Raw genomic sequence first — 21,035 nt, 5'->3', positions numbered from 1 at the left:
AGATATCTTCTCCTCCGCTTTTTCCATCTACACCACCACGTCTACCTCCTGCACGTGAAGCTCCCTTCACATCCTAGTTCAAGATAATTATTTTTTCATTTTTTTTATTCTATGTTAGCTTAACCCCTTCCTGACATCTGACGTACTATCCCGTCCACAGGACCCAGGCCCCTATGGACGGGATAGTACGTCATAGCGATCAGCGGCGCTCACAGGGGGAGCGCCCGCTGGATCGTGGCCGTGTGTCAGCTGATTATTACAGCTGACACCCGGCACTATGTGTCAGCGGCGGCATGTTAACCCCTGGCACACTGTGATCAAACATGATTGCAGTGTACCAGGGGATTAGGGAAGCATCGGCAGGGAGGGGGCATCCTTTCCTAAAGGTCCCTGGATCCAGATGGCCACGGGGGCCTTCGAGGTCTTGCAGGGAGGCGGCTTCCTCAGTGCCTGCAGAGCGCAGGCATGAGGAAGCCTTGTGTAGCGCCTGTCAGATCGCTGATCTGTCACAGCGCTGTGTGACGTGTCAGATCAGCGATCTGACACATGACAGTGATGTCCCCCCCTGGGACAATGTAATAAAGTGTACAAAAAAAAAGTGTACAAATAATTGATAAAAAAATCGCTAAATAAAAAAAAAACAAACAATAAAAGTACACATATTTAGTATCGCCGCGTCCGTAGCGACCCACCCCCAAAAAACTGTCCCACTAGTTAACCCCTTTAGCGAACCCCCTTAAAAAATAAAAACAAAAAACAAAGCAAAAAAACAATGCTTTATTATCATACCGCTGAACAAAAAGTGCAATAACGCGCGATCAAAAAGACGGATATAAATAACCATGGTACCGCTGAAAACGTCATCTTGTCCCACAAAAAACGAGCCGCCATACAGCGTCATCAGTGAAAAAATAAAAGTTATAGCTCGCAAAATAAAGAGATGCAAAAATAACTATTTTTTATATAAAATTGTTTTCATTGCATAAAACCGCCAAAACATAAAAGACATAAATGAGGTATCGCTGTAAACGTACTGACCCGAAGAATAAAACCGCTTTATCAATTTTACCGCACGCGGAACGGTGTAAATGCACCCCCCCAAAAGAAATTCTTGCAATGCTGGTTTTTGTTCATTCTGTGTCCCAAAAATCGGAATAAAAAGCGATAAAAAAGTCACGTGCCCAAAAATGGTACCAATAAAAACGTCATCGCGTCCTGCAAAAAATAAGACCTCACATGACTCGGTGGGTCAAAATACGGAAAAATAATAATAGCTCTCAATATGTGGTGATGCAAAAACTATTTTTACAATAAAAAGCGTCTTTTAGCGTATGACAGCTGCCAAACCTAAAAACCGCCATATATAGTAAATCAAACCCCATTTTATCACCCCTTTAGTTAGGGAAAAATATTAAAATTAAAAAAAAATTGTATTTATTACCATTTTCCCATAAGGGTTAGGCCTAGGGCTGAGATTAGGGTTAGGGGTGTGTTGGGGTTAGGGTTGGAGTTAAGGGGGTTTTACACATAGCGATATCGCTATAACGTCACTGATTTTGTGACGTTTTAGCGATATTGCTAGCGATATCGCTATGTGTGATACCTCCGACCGGCTCCCCCGCTGGTTATCGCTGATCGCACGAGAATGTCCGGCTCCATTTCTCGTCGTCAGCTTCCTGCTGGGGCGACGAGCGACGCGTGGAGGCGGGCGGGAGGACGTCTTCATCGCTGTGTGTGAAAGGTGAGTATCGTGCGCTGCGTCGCTGCTGCATCGCTGCTGCATCGCTGTGAGATCTTTCTGTGTGAAAGCTCATTAGCGATCATTTAGCGATGCACCAGCGATCCTGACCGGCTCGTATCGCTGGTCGGATCGCTGGTGCATCGCTAAATGTAAAAGGGCCTTTAGAATTGGGGGGGTTTCCACTGTTTAGGCACATCAGGTGCTCTCCAAATGCAACATGGCGTCTGATCTTAATTCCAGCCAATTCTGCGTTGAAAAAGTCAAATGGTGCTTCTTCCCTTCCAAGCTTTGCCATGCGCCCAACCAGTGGTTTACCCCCACATATGGGGTATCAGCCTACTCATGATAAATTGCAAAACAACTTTTAGTGTCTAATTTCTCCTGTTACCCTTAGGAAAATAAAAAATTGGAGGCAAAAATATCATTTTTGTGGAAAAAAAAAATGATTTTTTTTTATTTTCACGCCCGGGCATTATGAACTTCTGTGAAGCACTTGGGGGTTCAAAGTGCTCACCATACATCTAGATAAGTTCCTTGGGGGGGTCTAGTTTCCAAAATGGGGTCACTTGTGGGGAGTTTCAACAGTTTAGGCACATCAGAGGCTCTCCAAACTCCACATGACACCCGCAGACCATTCCATCAAAGTCTGCATTCCAAAACATCACTACTATCCCTTCCAAGCCCAGACGTGTGCCCATACAGTAGTTTTGTCCCACATATGCGATATCGGCGTACTCAAGAAAAATTGGACAACAACTTCTATGGTCCAATTTCTCCTGTTACCCTTGGGAAAATAAAAAATATTGGGGACTAAAAGATCATGCTTGTGGAAAAAATATGATTTTGTTCTTTTCAGGCCTTGCGTTATATACTTCTGTGAAGCACTGGGGGGTTCAAAGTGCTCACCACACATCTAGATAAGTTCCTTGGGGGGTCTAGTTTCCAAAGTGGTGTCATTTGTGGGGGGTTTCCACAGTTTTGGCAGATCAGGGGCTTTCCAAACGCGACATGGCGTCCGAACTCAATTCCAGCCAAAAAAGTCAAATGGTGCTGCTTCCCTTCTGAGCTCTGCCATGCGCCCAAATAGTCGTTTACTCCCACATATGGGGTATCAGCGTACTCAGGACAAATTGCACAATAACTTTTGGGGCCCTGTTACCCTTGGAAAAATAAAAATTGGGGGTGAAAAAATCATTCTTGTGGAAAAAATATCTTTTAATTGTACGGCTGTACATTTTATAAACTTCTGTGAAGCTCTTGGGGGTTTAAAGTTCTCACCACATATCTAGATAAGTTCCTTGGGGAGGTCTAGTTTCCAAAATGGGGTCACTTGTGGGGGCTTTCCACTGTTTAGGCACATCAGGGGCTCTCCAAACATGACATGGCATCCGGTCTAAATTCCAGCCAATTTTGCATTGAAAAAGTCTAACGGCGCTCCTTCCCTTCGGAGCTCTGCCATGCGCTGAAACAGTGGTCCCTCCCAACATATCAGGTATCAGCGTACTCAGGACAAATTGCACAATAACTTTTGCATCCAATTTCTCCTGTTACCCTTGGTAAAATAAGAGAAATTGAACCTGAATTAATTTTTTTGTGCAAAAAAGTTAAATGTTCATTTTTTTTTTTTTTAAACATTCAAAAAATTCCTGTGAAGCACTTGAAGGGCTAATAGACTTCTTGAATGTGGTTTTGAGCACCTTGAGGGGTGCAGTTTTTAGAATGGTGTCACTTTTGGGTATTTTCTTTTGGGTATTTTCTATCATATAGACCCCTCAAAGTGACTTCAAATGTGATGTGGTCCGTAAAAATAAAATGGTGTTGCAAAAATGAGAACTCGCTGGTCAGCTTTTAACCCTTATAACTTCCTAACAAAAACAAATTTTTTTTCCAAAATTGTGCTGATGTAAAGTTAACATACGGGAAATGTTATTTATTGTTTTTTGTGTGCCATATCTCTGTGATTTAACCCCTTCCTGACCCATGATGCCTACGTAGGCGTCATGAAAAGTCGTGCCCAAACGACCCATGACGCCCCCGTAGGCGTCATGCTATAAATAGCGCTCCTGCGGGTCAGGTGACCAGGGTCAATGAAAGGTCACCTGACCCGCACACAAAAGACCCTTTATGCTTCACCACAGGGGGGTTAGCTTGGCCCCCACGTGGCTACGATCGCTCTGATTGGCTGTTGAAAGTGAAACAGCCAATCAGAGCGACAGTAATATTTCATCAATGAAATTTGATGAAATATTACAATCTAGCCATGGCCGATGCTGCAGTAGCATTGGACATGGCTGGAGACACTAATTTAACCTCCCCACACCAGCTGGTGGGGCGGTCGGCCCCCGCCATGGACTGACAGCAGCGATGGGCCGCTGCTGTCCGATTTCCCCCCCCTCACCCTCCCCGGTACCTGTCACGTCCCGCTCCGGCTCCCGGTGTCCCGCCGTCCCTCCTGCATGGGCGCCGCCATCTTTGAAAATGGCGGGTGCATGCATAGTACGATTGTAAGATTTCACCAATTTAAATTTGGTGAAATATTGCAATCGGTCCATGGCCGATGCTGCAATAGCATCGGCCATGGCTGGAGACAGCAATCAGACCGCTCACACACCGACTGATGACGCCGATCGTCTGCCGCCACCGACTGACGGCAGCGATCGGACGCCGCAGTCATCATCAGGTCCCCTCCACTCCCCCCAGCCTTCCGATTCCCCCCTCACCGGCCCCGGAACCTCCTGTCCCTCTGGCCGTCCCGGTGTCCTGCGTCATGAGCGCCGCCATCTTGGAAAATGGCGGGAGCATGCGCAGTGCGCCGGCTGCAGATTCATTCATTTATTTTGATCACTGAGAAACTCCACAGTGATCAAAATAAAAAGAAGTTAATAACCCCCCCCTTTATCACCCCCATAGGTAGGGACATAAAATAAAGGAAATATTTTTATTTTTCCATTAGGGTTGGGGTTGGAATTAGGGTTAGGGCTGGAATTAGGGTTAGGGCTGGAATTAGGGTTAGGGCTGGAATTAGGGTTAGGGCTGGAATTAGGGTTAGGGCTGGAATTAGGGTTAGGGCTGGAATTAGGGTTAGGGCTGGAATTAGGGTTAGGGCTGGAATTAGGGTTAGGGTTGGAATTGGGGTTAGGGTTGGAATTAGGGTTAGAGTTGGAAATAGGGTTAGGGTTGGGATTAGGTTAGGGTTGTGATTAGGGTTGGAATTAGGGTTAAGATTAGGGTTAGGGGTGGGTTGGGATTAGGGTTAGGCTTGTAGTTAGGGTTAGAGTTGGGATTAGGGTTAGGGGTCTGTTGGGGTTAGGGTTGTGGTTAGGGTTATGATTAGGGTTGGGATTAGGGTTAGGGGTGTGTTGGAGTTAGAATTGAGGGGTTTTTCACTGTTTAGGCACATCAGGGGGTCTCCAAACGCAACATGGCACCACCATTTATTCCAGTCAATTTTGCATTTAAAAGTCAAACAGTGCTCCCTCCATTCCGAGCCCCGACGTGTGCCCAAACAGTGGTTTACCCCCATATATGGGGTATCAGTGTACTCAGGAAAAATTGCACAGCAACTTTTGGGGTCTAATTTCTCCTGTTACCCTTGGGAAAATAAAAAATTGGGGGCTAAAATAATTATTTGAGGAAAAAAAAATATTTTTTATTTTCATGCCTTTGCATTGTAAACTTCTGTGAGGAACTTGGGGGTTCAAATTGCTCACCACACATCTAGATTAGTTCCTTGAGTGGTCTAGTTTCCAAAATGGGGTCACTTGTGGGGGGGTTTCCACTGTTTCGGCGCATCAGGGGCTCTGCAAACGTAACATGACGCCCGCAGACCATTCCATCAAGTTGACATTTCAAAACGTCACTACTTCCCTTCCGAGCCCCGACGTGTGCACAAACAGTGGTCCCCCCCCCTCATATGGGGTACCAGCGTACTCAGGAGAAACTGCACAACAACTTTAGGAGTCCAATTTCTCCTGTTACCATTGTGAAAATAAAAATTAGCGGGCTAAAAAATCATTTTTTGAGGAAAAAAAAATATTTTTATTTTCACGGCTCTGCGTTATAAACTTCTGTGAAGCACCTGAGGGTTCAAAGTGCTCACTATGCATCTAGATAAGTTCCTTGGGGGTCTAGTTTCCAAAATGGGGTACATAGGTCCTCTCCAAACACGACATGGTATCGCATGGCAACTGCTGGGTCAACAACTTTTGGGGTCCAATTTCTCCTGTTAGCTTTGTGAAAATAAAAAATAGCGGGCTAAAATTTTTGAGTAAAAATTTTTTTTTTTTTTATTTTCTCTGCTCTGCGTTATAGTCTTCTGTGAAGCACTTGGGGGTTCAAAGTGCTCACCACACATCTAGATAAGTTCCTTTCAGGGGTCTAGTTTCCAAAATGGGGTCACTTGTGGGGGAGCTCCAATGTTTAGGCACACAGGGGCTCTCCAAACGCGACATGGTGTCCGCTAACGATTGGAGCTAATTTTCCATTCAAAAAGTCAAATGGCGCTCCTTCCCTTCTGAGCCCAGCCGTGTGCCCAAACAGTGGTTTATGACCACATATGAGGTATCGGTGTACTCAGAAGAAATTGCCCAACAAATTTTAGGATCCATTTTATCCTATTACCCATGTGAAAATGAAAAAATGATGTTAAAAGAAAATTTTCCTCTTCGCCACGACAGCACCCACTGAGAGAGGGGATCCGCCCCAGGAACAGGAAACCTACAGAGAGATAAATGGGGCGGTCCCCCTCGCTCCCTCAGTTTGGTTTCCTGTTCCTAGGAAGGAACCCGCAGAAGAGGATACCTGGTCTGGTAGCCGCCTGCCTGCATAATATGAGCAGCAGGGGCCCCAGGTCCGGAGGCAGCGTCGGGCGGAGAGGGGTATCCCCCCCCCCCCCCCCCAGAGCTGGTGTAATGCAGGTGAGGCTGGAGGCGAAAGTGGTGCCAAAGCTCACTGGGGTGATGGCTATACCCCCCCCTCCCCCCCCCCGGGGTTGGACGCATTACGAACGCCATCGGGCGTACTGAGGCCGGCGCCCCCCCCCACCGTGGCAGAAGGGCTTGTGCGGCGTGTGCTGAGCGGCGCTGCTGGAGTCATACCTGGACAGGAGAGGAGTCCGTGCGTGGAGAGGGGGCGCAGACGCGCGATGCGCCGGCCGAATCACTATTTGCGGTGACCCAGTGCAGGAGAGGCAACCCGGAAGTGGAGGAGGACTTCCGGGTTCAGGCTGAAGGCAGAGACCGCGGGACAACGCCCGCGCATGCGCAGTAGGGGCTGAAAAAAAAAAAAAAAATGGTAAAAAAAAAAAAAAAAGAGAGGAGCAGCTACAGCAAAGGCTTTAAAAGGAAGCCACAGACACAGCGCCAGTGCGCAGTCATGTCGTCCTTAGATGACTCAGCTTCGCTCCCATTAGGTCAGCCAGTGGTATCCCCACTTGGTAGTCGACAGAGCAGTGCTACGAGAAGATCCAATAGCACCAGAAGAAGTGGCAGCTCTAGGAAGGAATCCATTGGGCCTTCCAGACAAGATGAGCCGGTAGAGAAGAAACGTAAGGAAAGGAAGTCGTCCCATGCCTCGCCTCAGCCTGGGTCCCGGACACCGCAGCCGGTAGTTGCTGACGAAATTCACGGGTGAGTGTTTTTTGGTCAAGTTAGATAATTGATGGCCTTCTCTTTCTGGTCCATACCCCTTTTAGGCTAAAAGAACAGAGAAGGCGAAACATAGAGAGTGTGCCTTATGTTCGCAGCCCCTCCCGGATGGCCACCCAAAGAGATTATGCCAATCATGCGTTGAGGAGGCCTTGCAGGAGGAATCCTCACGAAAGAAGGAGGATATCCGGGCAATGATAAGAGAGGAACTACGGGCCTTAGGCGGTTCCAGTAGTCTAGGGGGTCACTCCTCCATGAGAGAAATATGTTCACCTAAAGGAGGAGTCTCGCTGGCGTCCAGGTCACCGTCAGATACCGGAGAACTAGATTCCGATAAGTCCCAGGAATACCTTTCCTCAGAGGACGAGGATCAGACGTGTTTCCCCACGGACAGTGTCAGTAATCTTGTAAAGTCTGTCCGAAATACCATGGGGTTGCCGGAGAGTAAGGACCCCAAGACACCTCAGGACATTATGTTTGCGGGTATTTCTCGTAAAAAGATCCGAGCATTCCCAGTGGTCTCAGCTGTAAAAGACCTAGTTAAGAGGGAATGGGAGAAACAAGGTCAGAGGACCTTCCTCCCCTTAACGTCAAAGCGTAAGTATCCCTTTGACGATGAGGAGTTAACGGCCTGGTCGAGAGCCCCCAAGGTGGATGCGGCAGTGGCCTCTACCTCCCGTAGATCCTCCTTGCCGGTGGAGGATTCGGGAACTTTGGCTGATTCTTCGGATCGTAAGACCGATACATTCCTCAAAAGATCTTGGGAAGCTTGTACGGCAGCCTTTAAGCCCGCAATAGCAGCCACATGTACGGCAAGATCTATGTTGGTGTGGCTGAACGACTTGGAGGACAATATTAAAAATGGAGTAGCTAGGAGTAGGCTTCTTTCCTCTATGCCCCTCATTAAAGGAGCAACGGCTTTCGTCTCCGACTCCTCCGCGGATTCTCTCCGGTTGTCGGCTAGAGCGGCAGGACTGACCAATGCAGGCAGGCGGGCCTTATGGTTGAAGGGGTGGAAAGGAGACACACAAACAAAAACTAGATTGTGTGCTATACCCTGCCAGGGTAAGTACCTGTTTGGTACAGAGCTGGATGAGATTTTGACAAAAGCGGGGGAGAGGAAAAAGGGGTTCCCTAACCCGTATGTTCCGTTCAACAGGAGGGCCTACAGGAAGCCGCCGTTCGGTAAAAAGAAAGACTTTAGACCTCAGGACCGCTGGGGAAATAAGGACCCCAAGCAAAGAGGCAACCTATTCGGGAAACGTCCCTTCAGAGGAGACAGATCCCGATAAAACCGTTATACCGGTAGGTGGCAGGCTATTAAGATTCAGCCGCCAATGGATGAAGGTGACATCAAACCCGTGGGCCCTAAGTATTGTATCATCAGGCCTAAAATTAGAATTCGTTCGGTATCCACCGAACTCCTTCTTATTGACTTCTATGAAGTCCCGTTCTCAGCAGGAAGCACTGGAGATGGAGATTGCGATACTGCTATCTAAACAGGTCCTAGTGGAGGTCCCAGACGACGAAACAGGGATGGGCTTTTATTCTCCTCTATTCTTAGTCCCAAAACCAGATGGTTCTTACAGGACTATAATAAATTTAAAGAAACTTAATACCTTCCTAAGACTGAGGTCGTTTAAAATGGAGTCGATTAAGTCTGCAATAAAGCTTTTGTTTCCCAGGTGTTATATGGCGGTCTTGGACCTAAAGGACGCCTACTACCATCTCCCCATATATCGTGGGCACCAAAGGTTCCTGCGGGTAGCAGTCTGGTTCAGAGGTCGGATTCGGCATTTCCAGTTTGCGGCAATGCCTTTCGGGCTATCCATGGCTCCTCGGGTATTTACCAAGTTAATGCTGGAAGTAATGTCATATGTAAGGCTGAATGACACCCTAGTTGTCCCTTATTTAGACGACCTACTCATAGTGGGGAATTCTGTTTCACAGTGTGAAGCAAGAATAGCTAGGATTATTTCATCCCTACAAACACTGGGTTGGCTAATTAACTGGGAGAAATCCAGACTGGAGCCAGTGACCTGTCAAAGGTTTTTGGGCCTGCAGGTAGACTCCGTAACTGAGGAGTGCTTTCTGCCAAACGCCAAAGTAATGGCCATGATTGACAAAGTACAGAATGCTACAGGAAGACCCGTAATATCATTGAGACAGGGCATGTCCTTGCTGGGGTCACTAATATCATGCATTCCAGCGGTGCAATGGGCTCAGTTCCACTCTAGAGGACTACAGTGGGCTATTCTGCAGGAGACAGACTGCAGGGGCGGCTGGAAGGGAAGATATCCCTATCGCCCGAGGTGGTTGAATCCCTAAAATGGTGGTTAATTCCTTCCAATCTATCGAAGGGAGTACAGTGGTGGGTGACTCCCTCCAAGATACTCACCACAGATGCCAGCCCCTTAGGTTGGGGAGCCCACCTAGAGGAGCACATGGTACAAGGCTGGTGGCGGGAGAATGAAATAGAGGCCTCCTCTAATGTAAAGGAGCTAACAGCGATTTTTTTATGCGATATCTCGCTTCCTTCCGCAGTTGAGAGGCGCCCACGTAAGGATCCAGACAGACAATACCACCGCAGTGGCCTATATAACCCGGCAAGGAGGCACGCGGTCAATGCCACTGATGTCTATCGCGGGAAAGATTCTGGAGATGGCCGAGGTCCATCTTCTCTCCTTGTCAGCGCTCCATATAAGAGGAGTGGACAACTCCCGAGCAGACTATCTCAGTCGCCAGGCCCTATACCAGGGAGAGTGGGTCCTCAGCAGAGACGTGTTCGAAATGATAGCGTCAGAATGGGGCAGACCGGAGATAGACCTATTCGCAACCAGAGCCAACAGGCGCGTAAAAAGGTTCGCTTCTCTCTACAGGTCGGACAACCCAGATATTCTAGATGCCCTCCAAACACCCTGGGCATTCCAACTAGCCTATGCCTTTCCTCCGATGGTGCTACTACCAACAGTAGTCAGGAAAATAAGACAGGAGAGGGCGAGGGTCATCTTGATAGCCCCGTTTTGGCCAAAAAGACCGTGGTTTTCATGGCTGAGAGCCATGTCGGTAACCGACCCGTGGATCCTGCCGCTGCACCAGAATCTTCTCTCGCAGGGACCCTGCTACCATCCACAGGCCAAAGCCCTGCACCTAGCGGCCTGGAATTTGAAAGGGAGCTACTGAGGCAGAAGGGTTTCTCAAGGAACCTAATCAATACCCTGCTACAAAGCAGGAAGGAGTCCACGACAAAAATTTATGCTAAGGTGTGGAGGAAGTTCCTGGCCTTTCACCCAACAAAACTAGCTGGTGAAGTACCCATTACGGCCATTCTAGAGTTTCTACAAAGAGGCCGAGAACTTAGACTCTCAGTAAGCACTCTTAAGGTCCACGTGTCAGCCCTAGGAGCCCTGTTTAACTATAACGTGGCAGCAAATAGATGGGTGACTCGGTTTATCTCGGCCTGTCAACGAGCAGAACCGGTGCATGTGCCTCGACTTCCAGCGTGGAACCTTACTTTAGTTTTGGATGCCTTCACTCAGGCACCATTCGAGCCCATAAGCTCAGCATCAGTAAAGTGCCTCTCATTGAAAACGGCTATGCTGGTGGCCTTAGTATCGGCCAGGAGAGTGAGTGATCTTCATGCTCTGTCAGTAGACCCACCGTTCCTGTCAACAACACGAGACAGTCTCATTTTAAAGACGGACCCGTCCTATCTGCCCAAACGGGCAACTAAATTTCATAGGTCTCAAGAGATATGCCTACCTTCATTCTATGAGAACCCGTCAACACAGGACGAGGAGAAATATCACACCTTAGATGTGAAGAGAGCTGTGCTAGCCTACCTTGATAGGACCAGTCCCTGGAGGCAGAGTAGGTCTCTTTTTGTCTCATTCCAGGGCAGCAGGAAGGGGTCTGCAGTTACATCAGGCACGATATCCAGATGGATTAGAGATGCGATCACAATGGCGTATCTGACAAAAGGAGAAGACCCTCCACTGGGGATTAAGGCGCACTCTACTAGAGCCATATCATCCTCCTGGGCCGAGAGGGCGAACGTCCCAATTGAACAAATATGTAAGGCTGCAACCTGGTCTTCTCCATCTACCTTTTATAGTCACTATAGACTAGATTTGTCCTCTACCGAGGATCTAACTTTTGGTAGATCAGTCCTTAACACGGTGTGCCCGCCCAAGTGATTATCTCTGAAAATCTCTCAGTGGGTGCTGTCGTGGCGAAGAGGAAAAACCGGATTACTTACCGGTAATACTCTTTTGTAGAGTCCACGACAGCACCCGCTCACTTCCCTCCCGTAAGAATTTTTTCACACATGGGTCTCCTTGGTGGTGGAGATTATGATTTAAGTTAGATATGTGATTAAACTTAGTAAGCTTAAAACTGCATAGGGGTAAGATAAATGAATCGCCCAAGCAAAATGACTAAAACATGTATGGCGGTTCCTCCGTTGTTCTCGGTAATACAAACTGAGGGAGCGAGGGGGACCGCCCCATTTATCTCTCTGTAGGTTTCCTGTTCCTGGGGCGGATCCCCTCTCTCAGTGGGTGCTGTCGTGGACTCTACAAAAGAGTATTACCGGTAAGTAATCTGGTTTTTTGTTGGAAAAATTAAATTGTCCATTTTTTCCTTCCATGTTGCTTTAGTCCCTGTGAAGTACCTGAAGGGTTAATAGTCTTTTTGAATGTAGTTTTGAGTAGCTTGAGGGGTGCAGTTTTTAGAATGGTGTCACTTTTGGGTATTTTCTTCCATATAGACCCCTCAAAGTGACTTCAAATGTGAGGTGGTCCCAAAAAATAATGATTTTGTAAATTTTGTTGTAAAAATGAGAAATCGCTGGTCAACTTTTAACCCTTATAACTTCCTAACAAAAAAAAATTGTTTCCAAAATTGTGCTGATGTAAAGTAGACATGTGGGAAATGATATTTATTAACTATTTTGTGTCACATAACGCTCTGGTTTAACAGAATAAAAATTCAAATTTTGAAAATTGTGAAATTTTCAACAAATTTCCATTTTTTTCACAAACGCAAAAATTATCGACCTCAATTTACCACTAACATGAAGCCCAATATGTCACGAAAAAACAATCTCAGAATCGCTAGGATGCGTTGAAGCGTTCCTAAGTTATTACCTCATAAAGGGACACTGGTCAGAAATGCAAAAAATGGCCAGGTCGTTAAGGTCAAAATAGGCTGGGTCATGAAGGGGTTAAGGGCATAAAAATTAAAAGTTGGAAAATTGCGACATTTTCAAAATTTTCGCCAAATTTCCGTTTTTTTCACAAATAATCTCGAGTTATATGAATGATATTTTACCACTAACATGAAGTACAATATGTCACGAGAAAACAGTGTCAGAATCACCGGGATCCATCAAAGCGTTCCAGAGTTATTACCTCATAAAGGGACAGTGGTCAGAATTGTAAAAATTGGGCCAGTCATGAACGTGCAAACCACCCTTGGGGGTAAAGGGGTTAACCCCTTAATGACCTAAGACGTGCAACTCTGGGTTAATTAATATTCTATTTTGATCGATCAGACTCTTTCAAATGTGACGGTACCATATATGTTTACTTTTTTAATTCTTCCTTTCTTAAAACTAAAAGTAAGTGGGTGATTAAAAAATTGTAAACACTTTTTTAAAAATTTCCTTAGAGGACTTGTACCTGACATCGTTTGATCATCTAAACAGTTGTATTGGAGTATATAGTAAAACTATTCTATAAACCCTTTCTGCAATATGGGAGGGGAGGCAATTGGTACAAGGAATATTGCACTCATGAACAGTGTTCTTGTAAGTGCCTGTAGCTCGGCTCTGCCAGGAATTCGGCAGGCTCATCTCCTGAGCATGCTATATAAGCCGTTCTGTTAAATATTCTATGGGACTTGTCCTGAGTTTGTACAATAGCTGGGTTTGCATTCGGTGAGTGGCTCAGACATCTTCCTCAGTAGTTGGCACTCTGGAAGTTCCACTAAATCTGGGACATGGTTGTCATAAATCAACATAGCAGATGAACGATCCAGTACAGTGATATTTTTTTTTTAATTAATTTAAAAAAAAGTGTTGAGCACCATTATATGTGGACTATTTTTTTGACATTAATAACAATCACGTATGCCATTTCAAAATGCAGCAGCTATTGCAAATTTTTCCACTATGTCCCGTTTTTAAAAAAAAATTGGGAATTGTTATTTTTTAAATGGATCAATAAAACGAGTGTTTTAACTCCTATTTTTCTGGAGACCAATTGTTGGACCATTAATTTGTTGGGTTGACTTGTTGCTTAACCCATTCCATCCATTTTCATCCTTTCACCATTTGTGTACGTATTTCTGATGTGATATGAACGTGCATTTTTTCCCTCCCTTTTCTGCCTATTGTCATGCAAGTTGCATTATTATTATTATTATTATTATTATTATTATTATTATTATTATTATTATTAAGCACTATTGATTCCATGGTGCTGTACATGAGAAGTTGTTACGTACAAAAACAGATATACCGTATATACTCGTGTTTAAGCTGAGATTTTCAGCACTTTTTTGTGCTGAAAACGCCCCCCTCGGCTCATACAGGAGTCATTGTCCAGAAAGCAGGCGGGGGAGGGGAAGCAGCAGAGCAGCCGCAGGAGTCGGTGGCTGTGGAACTGTGACAGCTGCCGCTGCAGCTGCCGGCTTCAAGAAGACATCATACTCGCCCTCCTCGCGTCGTTGCTGCATCTCCGTTGTCCCGGCGCCGGCAGCTCTTCCCCTGTGCTGAGCGGTCATGTGGTACCGCTCATTAAGGTAATGAATATGCACTTGTCTCCACTCCCATAGGCGTGGAGCGCATATTCATTACCTTAACAAGCGGTACCACGTGACAGCTCAGCACAGGAAGAACTGCCGGCATCGGGACAATGGAGACGCAGGAGGGTGAGTAGGATGGGGGGGTGTGAACCATGTGGGACTGGGGAGCCATACATAGAACAGGAGGAGCCACACATAGCAGGATAGGACGGGGGAAGCCACACATAGCAGAACAGGACGGGGGAGCCACACATAGCAGGACAGGATGGGGGGAGCCACGCATGACATGACAGGGATGAGGGGACAATGTATACCTGGCTTATACTCGAGTCAATAGGCTTACCCAGTTTTCCATGGCAAAATTAGGTGCCTTGGCTCATACTCGGGTATATACGGTAAGTTACAGTAAACATACTAACATTGATGGACAAGTATAGAGGGGGGACTTGTGAACTTACATTCTACAGGATGATGGGGAAGGACACAGTAGGTCGAGGGATTGCAGTAGCTCCAATGGTGTTGAGGTAGCAGCGAGGTCATTGCAGGTTGTAGGCTTTCATGAAGAGATGGGCTTTCAAGTTCCGTCTGAAGGATCTGAATGTGGTGGATAGTCGGATGTGTTGGGACACTGAATTCCAGAGGTTGGGCATATTTGGGAGAAGTCTTGAAGGCGATTGGGTTAGGATCGTATAAGTGTGGAGGAGAGAAGGAGATCTTGGGATGACTGAAGATTACGTGGGAAAGATATCAGGAAATTAGTTTGGAAAATTATAGAGGAGACAGGATATGGATGGTTTTGTAAGTCAGTGTTAGTAATTTGAACTGGATACGCTGGGAAATTCGGAGCCAATGAAGGGATTTGCGGAGAGGTATTGAGAAAAGAGATGAATTAGTCGGGCAGCAGAGTTAAAGATGGACTTAAGAGATGCAAGAGTGTTAGCAGATAGGAAACAGAGGAGAATGTTGCAGTAGTCAAGACGGGAGATGAGGGCCTGCACAAGAATTTTAGTAGATTAAGGGTTGAGGAAAGGACTGATTCTGTAAATACTTTTGTGTTTGAAGCGACAGGAGGTGGAGAGAGCTTGGATGGTGCAGCTTGAAGGGCAGGGCCGAGTCCAGGGTTATTCCGAGGCAGCGGATTTCCGGTACAGGGGAAAGCGTTGTGGCACTTATTGTGATAGATGGATAGATGAGGTAGGGATGATGTGTGAGATGGACGAAAGATAATGAGTTCAGATTTGTCCACATTGAGCTTAAGGAAGCGAGAAGAGAAAAAGGAGGATATGGCTGATGAACACACTGGAATTTTGGACAGCAGAGAGGTGACGTCTGGGCCAGAGAGGTAGATCTGTGTATCATCAGCATAAAGGTGGTACTGGAAGCCACGGGAATTTGAGTTGTCCCAGGTCAAGGTTATAGATGGAGAAGAGTGGGAGTCGAAGGACAGAGTCTTGAGGAACTCTGACAGAGTGAGTGTAGGGTGAGGAGGTAGTGTGGGAGTGGGAGACATTAAATGTGCGGTTGGAAAGGTATGAGGAGATCCAGGATAGGGCAAGGTCTTTAATGCTAAAGGAAGAGAGGATCTGTAGTAGGAGGCAGTGGTCACCTGTGTCACTGGAAGAAGACAGGTCTAGAAGAATCATACAGAAGTGTATGTTAGCCTTAACTGTGTAAGTACCGTATTTTTCAGACCATAAGACGCACTTTTTTCCCCAAAAATTTTGGGGGAAAGTGGGGGGTGCATCTTATGGTCGCAATATACTTACTTGCGACCATGGCTTGTGCGGGTGCCGCGGGGCTCTGTGGTGCGGTGGTGGCAGCAGGCTGTGCTCCGGTGCAGGGGTAGCGGCTCTCTGTGCTCCGTGGGGGGCTCCGCTGGCATTTCCTCGAAGCCCGGAGGCCCCCGCACATCCGTTGCTGGCTGCCGCCATGTTGCGGTGGCCTTCGGGAACATGGACGCCGGGAACATGGTCGCCGGTCCGGGGATGGCGCATGCGCAGGTTCAGATCTCGTCCTGAGATCTCAGGAGACGAGATTCAAATCTCGGCAACGAGATCTCGTCACCCGAGATCTCAGGACGAGATCTGAACCTGCATATGCGCCGTCCTCGGACCGGTGTCCATGTTCCCGGAGGCCACCGCAACATGGCGGCAGCCAGCAACGGATGTGCGGGCTTCGAGGAAATGCCGGTGGAGCCGCCTCCCCTTCACCGGAGCACAGCCTGCCGCCACCCTCCCCCCACAGAGCCCTCCTGCCCCAGCCCAGCTGCCCCAGCACAGCCCACCTGCCGCCGCCACCTCACCAGCCTGGACCACTGAATGACCCCTGTGACCACTCCTCCACCTGTGCCAGATCCATTCCCAGGTAAGCTGAATTTGGGCTGTAAGACGGACCCCCATTTGACACATTATTATTTTTTTCCCTATTTTCCTTCTGAAAATTGGGGTGCGTCTTATGGTCCGGTGCGTCTTATAGTCCGAAAAATATGGTTAGTCGTTAGTAATTTTGGTCAGGGCAGTTTCAGTGGAATGATGGGGATGAAAGCCAGATTGTAGATTGTTTAAAAGCAAGTTAGATGAGAGGTGGGAGGAAGGTTCGGCATGGACACGCTGCTCAAGTAGTTTGGAAGCGATTGGGAGCAGCAATATGTGGTGATAGCTGGACATAGCGGTTGTGTCAAAGTATGGCTTTTTGAGGATAGGCATGATTGTGGTGTATTTGAAAGCAGAAGGGAAGGTACCAGAAATTACATTTGCTATAAATGACTATTTATTCATGGTCCAGTAAAATAATTATGAAAATATCTATTCCCTGGCTTATGTTCAGATGTTAATTAGCTGTTAATGGGAATTAAATCCCGATAGATCAGATTAAGCAAGATTAAAAAATTCCACTAGTACAAGCAATGGACCACAGTCCTAATCCAGTTTTCTGCAGCCAATTCACTGCTGTTCTGTGTGAAGAGCCGTCCAAAGTGTGACAATATGGTAATTAATATCTTTTACTTCAGAGCAGACAAACCGTGTGCACTAAGGGATTTCCCATAAATCCGACAGGCACGGTATGACTGTAGATCAATGTGATAATGAGAAAAAAACTTTGTCCAGCTCCACGATGTAGTGAAAAATATACTTTATTCACTCAATAGAAATGAGGTTTAAAAGCCAGCATGAGTTACAAGGCATGCGATCGATCTACGCGTTTCGAGTGGCTAGGCACTCTTAATCATGATACCTGATGATTATCATGATTAAGAGTGCCTAGCCACTCGAAACGCGTAGATCGATCGCATGCCTTGTAACTCATGCTGGCTTTTAAACCTCATTTCTATTGAGTGAATAAAGAATATTTTTCACTACATCGTGGAGCTGGACAAAGTTTTTTCTCATTGCCTTGGATTGTTCGCTTTGACACAGCGGTCTCGTGCTCCGATGTTGGAATGCTATGTCTGGTGATCTGGATTTGTATCCTGATTTATTAGATCAATGTGATGCATCGCTATTAGTGTCTTAAACCTTAGGATTGTCACATGCAGCTCATCTACAATAGGATCTGAGCTCACTTCACTCTTGTGCTAGTCTGCGTTTACAGCAATTCTGTAGGAATAATGCACGTTAATTATCAGAAGCGGATTTTCTCCACAGCATTATACCTAGCAGTGTAGATAAGAAAAATGAATGTGATTTGGATTATACTATCCTCAATATGTTCATTCTTTTTGCAAAATTTGATGTAGAATTCACTTTTTCAATGCATAGAGTCAAGTCTACGGCAACCCCTCGACAAAAGCGGGGGCAAAATCCAAAAGTAATACATATCACAATTTGCCAAGAATTTGCAGCCAACTCCATAGAGGATTTGCCACAAACCAACATGGCAGGTACTTTGTGGTTGTACATACCCTTAGGACTCGCTCACATTCAGGTTTAAAAATCGATCCTATCCCGCTCCTGAAAAGTTGAACGAGTGGAATCTGCATGGCTGAACTGATGCCATTGTCACTAGCAGAGATCCACTTTTCCGCAGCCCTGGAACGCAAGCACATCAGCTGTCATAGTGACGGCGCATTCGCAAAGTGTCCTTGTGTCCACATCAGAGTGAATCGGTGACTAGGGAAATTGCGCATGTGCCCAGGGGAAGTGAAGGACATAAAGCCCTACTGAACTAGCAAGACTGCTAGGAAAAGTGGATCTCTGCTAGTGACTTGGGGCGGTTGCACATGCGCCGCTTGTGGGTAGGCTTTTTCAGTCAGAATGATCTCTGTGCGGCGTAGCTGTCTGTGCCGCATATACTATGAACCTTGTGACACACACGCCTCCGGATGGGCGTCTCTGATAGGCTATTTACCTGTATAAATTCTGCTCTATCCCTCCCCCAACACGCCTCCTGATGAAGTAACGAAATGTGAGTTAGGGCAACAGAGAGGACACAGACTTGCACCTCCTTAGTTGCTTTACTTTAGCTTTTCATGGCTATGCTCTTGGGTCCTGTTGGTTTACCAAATGGTTTTAGTATAGCCTTTTCCTTCACATAGGCCATTGTGACAGGTTTTTACCTATCATCCAATTAGTCTTGGGTATGTGTGGTAAACTCATCTCCGCTATCCATTTAAAGGGTCCATCGCAGTCTTTATGTGCTACTACATGACAAAATATTTTATACTATAACAGTTATGTAAGGGGGTGACTTGGTACGTCTCGTGCCTCCTCTCCTTTGGTTGCTGTGCATATGTAATACATACGGCACATTGGTGGTTATTCATGTTTATGTGATGCAATGTTTACATACTGTAATGCTAATGCAATGTGTGTTATGTATTGTGATGTATTTGATATGTCTAAGGTTAGGGATAAGATAGGATAGGGGTTATTATAGTATATTAGTGGGTTAGCTTAACGGGGCATATTAGAGCAAGGTAATAGCATAGAATAAACTAGTGAGATACAGGCAGCACAGGGGGTAAGCAGATGTGGGGGCGCAGAGCAGCATGCAGCAGGGGATATGGGAGGAACACTTCCTGGTTAGGGGTGGTTCACATTGCATTATGGCAGTCCATTTAACGGATTGCGTTACAACGTGGCATTAACGCGATGTAAAGCATCCGTTAAGGGTATGTGCACACGTTGTGGATTCTACTGCGGATCCGCAGTGGATTTGACCCCACGGATCCGCAGCAGAATCTGCTGCTTTGTAAAGTACCATTAAAGTCTATCTAAAACCATAAACACAGTGCACATGTTGCGGATTTTTCCGCACAGATTTTCTGCGGATTTGAATCCGCAGTATGTCAATTCTTTTCTGCGGATCCGCAGTGTTTTGACACCTCCATGATAGGAATCTGCAGGTGTCAAAACGCAGGGGAAATCTGCACAAAATCTGCTGTAAATCTGCACTAAATCCGCAGGTAAAACACAGGTCATTTTACCTGCGGATTTGGCAAAATCCACGCTGAAAAATCCGCAGGGTAATCAACAACGTGTGCACATACCCTAACGCACCCATAGACTGCCATAACGTAGTGCATTGCTAACACATGTCATAATCGGAATGTGTTAGTGATCTGCCGTCATGCTATGATGGACCCTCGGATGCAGTTTGCAGCATTAGAGGGTCCGTCACTGCTAGCGCAGAAGAAAGCAGCTATGCTAGCGCAATCACATAACACGATAAAAAAAAGAAGCGTTAGCGTAGTTCGTTTAACGCATGTGTTGAACGGACTGCTCTAACGCATTGTGAACCCAGCCTTAGTGGGAAGTTTCTGGGAAGCTTCACTTACCCAAAGGCAAGATGCATGTAGAATACAGGATTTATATAGCCGGAAGAATGGAGCCAGCTATGGCTGGAGGGTTGTCCCAGGATAGGGACCAGTGTGGACAGCCACCAGTGATCAGAGGTCAACTCAAGGAGTACTCGGGGTTTATGACTGGGGCAGGTGGAGCTGAGAGACCATACCTAGTATCTCTTCCTAAGGAAGCCGGACCTGGGACTGAAAGGAATTGGTGAGCCTGGAACACAAGGGGGACAAAGTAAGTACAGGAGATGGAAGAATCAGGACTGTCTGAAGGACAGGGAGAGTGAGGAGATGCCACTCTGTGCGAACTGTGCTTCTAATTTAATGGATGCTTTGTTGTTAAAGTTCAATTGTTGGAAAAAGACCTCTTCTCTGAAGTGATTTGCAGAGCATACATGTTAGCAGCTGAAAGGAATATGACAGAGCCTGTGAGTGTGCTGTGGCTTGTACATGCAGTACAAAGAACTTTATTTGACTTTTCATGAATAAGGTGCTGGGTTGCTCACTGACCGTTACTTTGTTGACTCGCCCATGGCTACCACTCTGGGCCACCTTGTTACAGTTAGGTGCTGTGGCAATAGGCACTTTAGATCATCAGTCTTTTACTCACCGGTTTTGTTTTGTTTGCGTAAGCAGTAGTGTTGAGCATTCCGATACCGCAAGTATCGGGTATCGGCCGATACTTGCTGTATCGGAATTCCGATACCGACTTCCGATATTTTTTCAATATCGGAAGTCGGCATCGGAATCGGAAGTTCAGTTGATTGACAGCCGAAATGACGTCATCATGATGCGCGGTGTGTGCGCATCATGATGCGCCGTCATTTTGGGCCTTCCGGGGGTCTCTGCCGGCCTGCCGGGGGGCTGTGTGGACTGCCCGGGGTCTGTACCGGCCTGCCGGGGGGCTGTGCCGGCCTGCAGGTGGTCTGTGCACCCTGTGGGGGTCTGTACCGGCCTGCCGGGGGGCTGTGCCAGCCTGCCGGTGGTCTGTGCACCCTGTGGGGGTCTGTACCGGCCTGCCGGAGGGCTGTGCCGGCCTGCCGGTGGTCTG

At 46.8% G+C, this 21,035-nt stretch overlaps 2 protein-coding genes across 2 annotated transcripts in view; both read left to right on the top strand.

Moving 5' to 3' along the window:
* The window catches only part of NECAB2 (N-terminal EF-hand calcium binding protein 2), a 355,221-nt gene that overhangs the window by 68,621 nt on the left and 265,565 nt on the right, over nucleotides 1-21,035 (top strand). The gene's annotated exons all lie outside the window — the stretch shown is intronic.
* On the top strand, nucleotides 7,043-11,997 carry LOC141090217 (uncharacterized). Its single transcript, XM_073576268.1, has 2 exons — nucleotides 7,043-7,345; nucleotides 7,434-11,997. The coding sequence occupies exon 2, from the start codon at nucleotides 9,831-9,833 to the stop codon at nucleotides 11,580-11,582; it is 1,752 nt and encodes a 583-aa protein (XP_073432369.1). The 5' UTR covers nucleotides 7,043-7,345; nucleotides 7,434-9,830; the 3' UTR covers nucleotides 11,583-11,997.

Source organism: Dendrobates tinctorius, unplaced genomic scaffold (assembly GCF_039654945.1).
Source record: "Dendrobates tinctorius isolate UK_male_01 unplaced genomic scaffold, ASM3965494v1 ptg000048l, whole genome shotgun sequence".
NCBI lineage: Eukaryota > Metazoa > Chordata > Amphibia > Anura > Dendrobatidae > Dendrobates > Dendrobates tinctorius.
This window is presented reverse-complemented; position numbering and strand designations above follow the sequence as displayed.